Here is a 9,086-nt window from a genome sequence, read left to right as displayed (position 1 = left end):
AAAAAAAAAAAAAAAAAAAAAAAAAAAAAAAAAAAAAAAAAAAAAGAAAATCCCGAAATCTCACCTCAAATGATTCTTAAAAATTAAGCAATAGAATACGTAGCAAGGTTGGCAAAATTGCTTATGAGAGACAGAATCCCCTTGCATCAAGATCATTTTCAATTTACTTAGCTGCATAGGCGCACAGATAGCAGCTCGATTTTTGGATGAGTAAGTTTCACTTTTGGACTCCAGACCCCAGTGGGGTTTTTTCTTGTAACTTGCTCTTTCAATGGTTGCTAAATCCTTTTCAGTTATTGTGTCAGTTTTTTTGTGTCTGTGAAAGGTGAAAGCTCCAATGAAGTTCAATTCTTCGTTTGGTAGGTTATCCACAAAAGGGTTAATACTTTTGATAGATTTTCGAGAAAGTTGTCTTTGCTTTTTTGGGTCATTTTGTCGCATGCTTTGTTGGAAGGTGGAGAAAGACTCGATCACTTGCTTTGGGGGTGCGATTTTTCTCCCTCCATTTGGTCTCTTTTTCATGTATTTGGCTTTCAGCTTACTGGACACAGAGGTTGTAGAGAGTTGATCAAAGTGTTTCTTCTCCATCTTCTTTCTTGTGAGAAGTGAAGATTTATATGGTGGGTAGGGATTTGTAGGGTGAGAAGAATAATAGAATCTTTAGAGGGATTGAGAAAATTTACAGTTACGCCGGGTTCTCTGTCAGGTTCTATGTTTCCCTTTTGGTGTCAGTTTCTAAGTTGTTGCTGTTGTTTTTGTTTTTTCCTTTTTTCTTTTGTGTGTGTGTACTGCAGGGTCTTATTTTACCTGATTGAAGCCGTTTTCTTTAGTCGGGTTCTTTCTGTGTGCTTCGTTTTTTAAATGCCTTTGTATTCTTTCAATTTTTCTCTCTCAATGAGAGCTCAGTTTCTTATTTTCTTAAATAATCATTTCTTGATATGCCAAGGACACCTGCCAGTCACGGTGAAAATACCTTCTGTAAGTTCCCTCCTAATTTCCTCATTGATGGTTTTGTGCAGGTCAATAATTTATCGGTAAATATTCTTCCTGTTGGATATGCCAACCAGGGTCATGGACAGAGTTCCTACTCCTCTGATGACTTGCCTAAGAATGTTGTTACGAACTTGAGTCAAGGTTCAGTTGTCAAGAGTATGGATTTCCATCCACAGCAACAAACTATACTTCTTGGTACGCCCCAATTTAATTTAGAAGCAATATCAACATTCTTTTGTTATTATGTTGTTAACTTTACCTGGCTTGGTGCTGGATAAGAGTGCACATCTCACATTTCTTTCCATTTATTTTGAAATTCAGTTGGAACAAATGTGGGTGACGTCATGATCTGGGAGGTTGGTGGCCGTGAAAGGATTGCTATTAGAAATTTTAAAGTCTGGGATCTTTCAGCATGTTCAGTGCCTCTACAGGTTTGGTTTCTGTTTCATTGGGCTCCCATGAAACATCAAGTGTTAGATTGATAGGTGAGGATTCAATTTTGAGGTATTTAACTCTTTGGTTCACTTATAGGCATCTTTGGCCGGTGATTATACCACATCAATCAATCGTGTTATGTGGAGCCCTGATGGAACAGTTTTTGGTGAGTTCAGTCTGTTTTTTTGCTTTTTTTTTTTCCGTCTAATGTTGACTCTTGATAAGTTGTTTCATTTGAGAATTATTTTTTTACGAGAATTGGAAATTGACTAGTTTGGATTGCTTTTCAACATTCAGGCGTTGCATATTCAAAGTCCATCGTGCATATATATTCCTATCAGGCTGGCGATGATTTAAGAAACCACTTAGAGGTTTGTGTTGGGGGGAAATCTCGATCAATTTCGTCTTATTACCTCCATATAATCATAGTTTCCAATTCGAACTGCTCAATACTAATTTTGTTTAGATTAGGTGATTGACTTTTTTTTTTTTTTGGTTTCTCGCCTTCATTTCAAAATACAGATCGAGGCTCATGTTGGCAGTGTCAATGATCTTGCCTTTTCATATCCAAACAAGCAGCTAAGCTTGGTTACCTGCGGGGAGGATAGGGTTATTAAGGTTTGTTCCTAAGTGACTTTTAGATGATGTCCACGTACAAGTTTGATGTTTCTTACTATTTTTTTCATATTTTGCAGGTGTGGGATACAGTCACTGGAGTTAAGCAGTTTACTTTTGAGGGTCATGATGCACCAGTGTATTCTATATGTCCTCATCACAAGGAGAACATTCAGGTAATATGAAGCCCATTATGTTCATTTTATGGAATTTTTTGTGCAATGGAGCATTATTAGGATTTCTGTTTTCTTTTTATGAAAAACCAAATTTCATGGAGAAAATGGAAGGATATATGACTAGGTAATTAAAAAATATAAAATAAATAAAGATACCAACTATGCTAAAAAAATTTAGAAAATAAAGAAATGAAGGGCCAAAACCACTGCGAAAAAAGGTTCTAACAATTCAGAATACAAAGGATGTGTACTAGTCTTTTTGGTTACTGACACCTAAATGGAGGTGTTGTATTCAGTCAAAGACCAAACTTCCATTAAGACATCCCCACGGTTGAAAAGTTCCACAAAATAGCCAGAAAGGTAGTCATCCCCAAAGCATCTTCTATCTCTGATATGGAGAATGGAACAAGATTTCCACCATCAAGCAAAGCAAATTATTATGAGTCAAGGAAACTCCAATGATCTCTAGAAACGAGCTCCATATCAAGGTAACTAAGTTATGTCTCTAAAGGACAAGATTCAAACTTTCTTAGCTACATTTTCCAAGAATCCACCATTGTAGCTCCATCTGCTTGGAGGAAGCCTTTCAAGTAGAGTTGATGATGTTAATCTTCTCCTGCCTGACTTGCTGAGCAAAGAAGTTGACCTTCTTTTGGGCTATCACCTTCCACAACAAAGAAAACAACAATGGTTTTGAATGAGAGAGCCAACAAGATGGTAAAGAAAGAGCTGGAAGAGAATTGAGAGATAGGAATTCCACAAATAGACATCCCTAGAATCCGCTCATAAGAAAAACCCTGGTAAAATAGGAATTAAAGATGAATTGTAAGAGGCATCCTTATCTAAATACAGGTATAACAAAAACCAAAAGTAGATTTCAAAGAAGATAGGGAATAGAAGACAGAATGGGGACTCTCCTAACCATTTATCCTCCCAAAAAGAGGAATTAAACATCCCCAATCTATAATTTGAAAAATTTAGAAATTGTAGCAAAATAAGAGGAGATGGCCTTCTGTGGATGCTTGCATGTGCCTTTAGACCCACGAGTTGAAACCCACCAAGAGGGAAGAGCCTCACATTTACTAGGAACTTTTTTCTGTACCTTCCTATGGAATGAGCATTTTTGGGGTATATCAGGGGTGTAGGAATATTTTAATATTGTGGTTTCTTATTCTTAGCTTCTTCGCTTTGTAGTTTATCTTCTCAACAGCAACCGACGGAAAAATAAAGGCATGGTTATATGATAACGTGGGTTCAAGAGTTGATTATGATGCACCGGGCCACTCATCTACTACAATGTCATATAGTGCTGATGGAACGAGGTTAATATGTTAATATTTACTACTGTGAACATTTTCTATTCTAAATACTACAATGTTATCCTTCCAGAGTTTCAGTTGGTACTTATTCTAAAATATCCGTCAATTTTTATTCTCAACCTATAGGTTGTTTTCTTGTGGGACAAATAAGGAAGGAGAATCACACTTGGTTGAGTGGAATGAAAGTGAAGGAGCTGTAAAGCGTACATATCATGGTCTTGGCAAGCGATCGGTGGGTGTTGTCCAATTTGATACCACCAAAAACCGTTTCTTGGCCGCTGGTGATGATTTCTCTGTTAAATTCTGGGATATGGATAGTGTAACTCTTTTAACAAGTATTGATGCAGATGGTGGATTGCCGGTTAGTCATGATTTGAGTATCATTTTCCCACCGATCTTGATAATATACTTATATAACCTTATTATTTTAATTTCCTAAATCTGCAGGCTTCCCCTTGTATAAGATTTAATAAGGATGGGAATCTATTGGCTGTTTCAACTAATGATAATGGTATCAAGATTCTAGCCAATGCAGAGGGAATTAGGATGCTCCGAACAGTTGAAAATCGTACATTTGATGCAGCTGCTTCTAGGGTTTCTTCTGCTCCTGTTGTGAAGGTATAATATTTCAAATATTCTGTATGCTTTGTTTACTTTGTCTTTTCTCTTGCTGTGATTTTATTCAATAATTTTCCTTCAGGCTCCGACAATAGGTTCAATGATCCCTACTGCTGTGACTGTTGGTATGAGCATTGGAGACCGGACTGCCCCAGTTGCAGCCATGGTTGGGATTGTAAGTGTCATTGTCTTAATGGTGAATGATCTTGCTTAACAGACTCCATATCGTTGGCATTACTCTTGTTCATAATTTTTGTCGACAAATGATATTTCTTATGGATTCAATATTGGATATTGGACTATATACATGCTTGACATTCATAAGCAGTGATATTCAGTGACTTACCCTTTCTATTATTGACAACTTCAGAACAACGATAATCGAAGTTTGGCTGATATAAAACCAAGAATTGTGGATGAATCAGGGGATAAATCTAGGATCTGGAAACTTACAGAAGTTAACGAACCAACTCAATGTCGTTCCTTGAGGCTTCATGACAATCTAACTGCTGCAAAGGTATGGGTTTTGCTCAGAAGTTTTATTTCTTTGGTCAAACTTTTTTAATTATTAAATATTTGTATAATAATATAATATTTATCAGTTCCCAGTCCTGTTTTTTCTAATTGATAGTAAATCTTCAGCTTATGTCTAGTGAAAAAGCCTCAAGGATTTCATTAGATTCTCCAGGGAGTTACTGCAGGAAAATTTGAATAATTTATTCTTCACATTTGGGTATATTTGTAAAGTTTTTTGGTCTCCCCATTTCATCTCCTCAGGTGTGCTCATACAGAACTTGCTGGTTCATGAGTCTTGACTTATGAAGCTTGTTCATTCAATATATGAAATTAGTTTGTTAACAGCAGTCAGCCTAAGTGAGGAGGCCGATTTAGTGCTTAATTTTTTGTTTGTTTACTTCTCCTCTACAATCTGTTTGTTTGCTTTTTGTTTCTATTCAGTCCCTTGTGGTGTTCGTATCTTTTGAGTATTAGTCTTTTTTTTCATTTTTTCGATGAAAAGTTTCATTTCCTGTTCATAGAAAATATAAGTGAGGGATGAGTCCAGTTATGTTATTTTCCCAGATTTTTTCTTTGTTGTAAATAGCATGGAATTATGTATCAGGTAAAAAATGTGTGGAACTTAAGTTATTCTAACCTGACACTATACTTATTCCTTTTGGATTCGTATGAAAGTGTTATTGGAAGGTTTCTTATATTGTATGGGTCATATCTTTTGTTAGAATACACGTTGCATAAGATGCCATGAAATAGTATTTTCGGCTGATCTCTTATAATAGTATTGCACCAGATTAAGCTTTCTATTGGACAGCACATTTTGGTTTTTTATGATCTCAGTTTTTCCTTGAATATCATATCTTTTAATATGATTGCTCAGAAAGCTTTTAGTTTTCCCTTTTAGAGTCGAATCAGTTGCGCTGCATTTAATGAACAATATAATGATAATAATAATCTTTCAATGGTATATAACTTTTGTCAAGTGCGTTTATCTTAATTTACAATCATATTGTGATACATTGATAGTTATTTCAGATTTCTAGATTAATTTACACAAATTCGGGCCTAGCAATATTGGCGTTAGCATCTAATGCTGTGCATAAGTTATGGAGATGGCAGAGAAATGACCGAAATGCGACAGGAAAGGTATAGGTTTTTTGATCATGTGAGATACGTGTAATATTATGATTGATTCCTAGAAATTCTCTATTTATGAAATATTGTTGTGTGCAGGCCACAGCTAGCATAGCACCACAGTTATGGCAACCTACGAGTGGAATATTGATGACTAATGATATAAGTGATACAAATCCAGAAGATGCTGTCCCATGCTTTGCACTTTCAAAGAATGACTCTTATGTCATGTCTGCCTCGGGGGGAAAAATATCCCTATTCAATATGATGACGTTTAAGGTAGTTTGTTATATCATATTCATACCCTGCCAGTCTCCCTGCCTCTGGGGGGTTGTGTATGGCTGGAACTGGGTTGTTTGAATGCTATTTATATCGGGAGTTGTTGGTATTTTAACCATGATTGGCTTGCTTAATCACAAAAGCAATATGTTCCTATTTACATCTTATTTTGGGATGAAGTGCCAAATATTTCAAGTAATAAATTGAGGAGACGATTGTTGGATATCCCAACAGTTCTAACAATCTCGTGTTGTCTACTGGTCTCGCACGGTCACTACTTTGGTCAGAATTAAAAAAAAAAAAAATATATATATATCCTAATTAGTGGAGCTGTTGTTAATATTGTATTATGCACCGAGTTTTATGAATTACATTTTTCATGCATTCCTATGCTTAAATGTGTTTCTCCATGCAGACAATGACAACATTCATGCCCCCACCACCAGCAGCAACGTTTTTGGCCTTCCATCCCCAGGATAACAATATTATTGCTATAGGCATGGAGGACTCTTCTATTCAAATCTACAATGTTCGAGTTGACGAGGTCAAACTTCGTTAGATTGATTTTCTAGTTTGCAAGTATAGCTTAGCTGAAATTGGAGTTTGGATGTTTGATCATTCTTAGCTTCCATACTGCAGGTGAAAACCAAATTAAAAGGTCACCATAAAAGAATAACTGGGCTTGCCTTCTCGAATCATCTCAATGTGCTTGTGTCTTCAGGAGCTGACTCTCAGGTTTGAACTGTGTTCCTAGCTTTTAGTTTCTGTATGGTGAACTTCTGAGAAAGCGTTATTACAGAACTGAGCGAAGAAGTCCTATGATTAATTGCAGTTCAATTTTTTTTTTGTAAAATTTTCACGTCACTCCCTTTTTTATATTTTTATTTGCTTTTTCATGCACACTCGTGTTTGTTTTGTCGTATAATCACGTGCTGCATTTTTTCTCTGGCTTAATCTTGATATCATGAGTCTGGGATCATAGATCTGCTTTGATCTGGAAGACACCCTTCCATACATTTTATTTTTTAGTGGATCTGTTGTGCCCCCTTAAATAGAAGAAAACAAGTGCACCCTGTTGGACAGAAACGTAATTTAAGCGTGTCAGTATGTACTATCGGAGTGAATGCATCATTATATCGTTATCTATCGCATCTCTCTCTCGCTCCCGCTCTCTTATTTAGTTAGAACTTCTGTTGGTTTTATATAATTTGTGCGTTAGGAGTAATTGAGCTGTATTGTTATTATTTTTGTAGCTGTGCGTCTGGAGCACTGATGGATGGGAGAAACAGGTTAGCAAACTCTTGCAGATACCGAGCAGTCGAACTGCTGCTCCTCTTGCAGATACCCGCGTTCAATTCCACGGAGACCAGACACATTTGTTGGCCATTCACGAAACTCAGATAGCTATATATGAAGCTCCAAAATTGGAATGCCTTAAGCAGGTATATTATGCAAGAACATTCATTATATTCAAGTATCAAGAGAATGCACATGCACATTGTTTTTTTGTAGTAGTTTGTAATTTGTATCTTTCGTTTCTAAAAGATGTTCATTTTTGCAACTAATTTCCTTCAACAGTGGTTCCCACGAGAAGCCAGTGGTCCAATCACCCATGCAACGTATTCGTGTGATAGTCAGTCGATCTACGTCAGCTTTGAAGACGGAAGCGTAGGTGTTCTTACTGCATCAACTCTTCGATTAAGATGTCGAATAAATCCGAACGCGTACTTGACTTCTAGTCCAAGGTGTGTTTATTTAGTTTAGGATCAACTTTCTCAGACGTGTACCATGCACAGCTTAGTAGTTCTTGATGGCTCAACTTTTTCTTATATATTCCATTGTGTTGATTTATGAGCAGCTTGAGGGTACATCCCCTGGTTATTGCGGCACATCCATCTGAACCCAACCAGTTTGCATTGGGACTGTCAGACGGCGGTGTCCATGTACTCGAGCCATCAGAGTCGGAAGGTAAATGGGGAACTTCTCCTCCAGTTGAAAACGGTGCTGGGTCGAGCACTGCTTCGGCTGCTGGTCCCGATCAACCTCATAGGTGACGTTGAGTATAGGAGATGTTTGTGATTAGAGCAAAGGTGAATTGCCAAATTAGGTAATGTAGATGTAGGATACTTGAATCAAGCATGCTAGAGCTTGTCGTATATGGCGACATCATAGCAAGTCGTGGCGTTGTGCAGTTGGTTCTTGTCCACGAAGACTCAGAGATGACAAGTACAAGTACGTACAGTGTTGTAGGCTAAAAAAAAAAACGATCAGACGCAAGGTCGAAGGGGATGAGGGCTACAGACAATTGAAGAAATCCGAGATAGAGACAGATGAATTTTGTTGTATCGACTGTGGGCGGACTGTCGTGAAATGAAGTTCTTCATTTCGCCTTAGTTAATTTTTTAATTTTTTTTGTTTACAAAAAAAAAAAACCTTTTGTGTTCCTCTAGTCTTTTATGAGAAAAGGTATGGGTAGATAACAAATCTGTTAATTTTTCTCAGGCTTTCAGTTTCTATAGCGTCTATTGCCACTGGCCAATTGACCACCATTTGTACATTTTGTGGTACATTTACATGATACACAACATCCCTTCATTTTCATGCTGATTTTGTTTTTTAATTAGTGAAATTACATCGATGTAGGAACTTTTTAAAATTCACCATTAGTATCCCTTGAAAAAATAGTGTAAATAGCCGATGGGGATACTCGAGAATTTTGTTTTAGAACGTGTTTTTTATTGAAAAAGATGGATAAATTCATCAACAATAATATATGCTGCTATACGTGTTGATTGTAACTTAGTATAACAATATTCAACATGAACATAGTTTAGCGTAAAAACTAAACACTTATTATATTGGTCCAAGCTTAAATTGAATAAGCTAGTTGAAATTGTTGGCATATATATTTTAGTTCGAATTTAGAAGTTCTAATTTTCACAACAAAAAAAAAAAAAAAAAAAAAAAAAAAAAAAAAAAAAAAAAAAAAAAAAAAAAAAAAAAA

General features: G+C 36.4%; 1 protein-coding gene across 3 annotated transcripts in view; it reads left to right on the top strand.

The window, feature by feature from the left end:
- Positions 1-8,687, top strand: part of LOC111444155 (topless-related protein 4-like) — an 11,885-nt gene extending 3,198 nt beyond the window's left edge. For 2 of the 3 annotated variants that reach the window (XM_023082135.1, XM_023082134.1), the window contains exons 9-26: positions 1,020-1,188; positions 1,315-1,424; positions 1,525-1,594; positions 1,726-1,799; positions 1,951-2,046; positions 2,124-2,219; positions 3,414-3,541; positions 3,665-3,899; positions 3,986-4,156; positions 4,239-4,331; positions 4,527-4,673; positions 5,705-5,815; positions 5,903-6,082; positions 6,498-6,626; positions 6,722-6,817; positions 7,336-7,524; positions 7,661-7,827; positions 7,941-8,687. In XM_023082135.1, coding sequence (XP_022937903.1) covers positions 1,020-1,188; positions 1,315-1,424; positions 1,525-1,594; positions 1,726-1,799; positions 1,951-2,046; positions 2,124-2,219; positions 3,414-3,541; positions 3,665-3,899; positions 3,986-4,156; positions 4,239-4,331; positions 4,527-4,673; positions 5,705-5,815; positions 5,903-6,082; positions 6,498-6,626; positions 6,722-6,817; positions 7,336-7,524; positions 7,661-7,827; positions 7,941-8,136 — 2,457 coding nt within the window. In that variant the 3' untranslated portion in view covers positions 8,137-8,687. The remainder of the gene's footprint in view (positions 1-1,019; positions 1,189-1,314; positions 1,425-1,524; positions 1,595-1,725; positions 1,800-1,950; positions 2,047-2,123; positions 2,220-3,413; positions 3,542-3,664; positions 3,900-3,985; positions 4,157-4,238; positions 4,332-4,526; positions 4,674-5,704; positions 5,816-5,902; positions 6,083-6,497; positions 6,627-6,721; positions 6,818-7,335; positions 7,525-7,660; positions 7,828-7,940) is intronic. The other variant, XR_002710657.1, reaches the window with a different exon arrangement.
- The last annotated feature ends 399 nt before the right edge of the window (positions 8,688-9,086 follow it).

This window comes from Cucurbita moschata, unplaced genomic scaffold (assembly GCF_002738365.1).
Source record: "Cucurbita moschata cultivar Rifu unplaced genomic scaffold, Cmos_1.0 Cmo_Scf00006, whole genome shotgun sequence".
NCBI classification, from domain to species: Eukaryota; Viridiplantae; Streptophyta; class Magnoliopsida; order Cucurbitales; family Cucurbitaceae; genus Cucurbita; species Cucurbita moschata.
The sequence above is the reverse complement of the archived record's forward strand: the minus strand, read 5'-3'. Positions and strand labels throughout refer to the sequence as shown.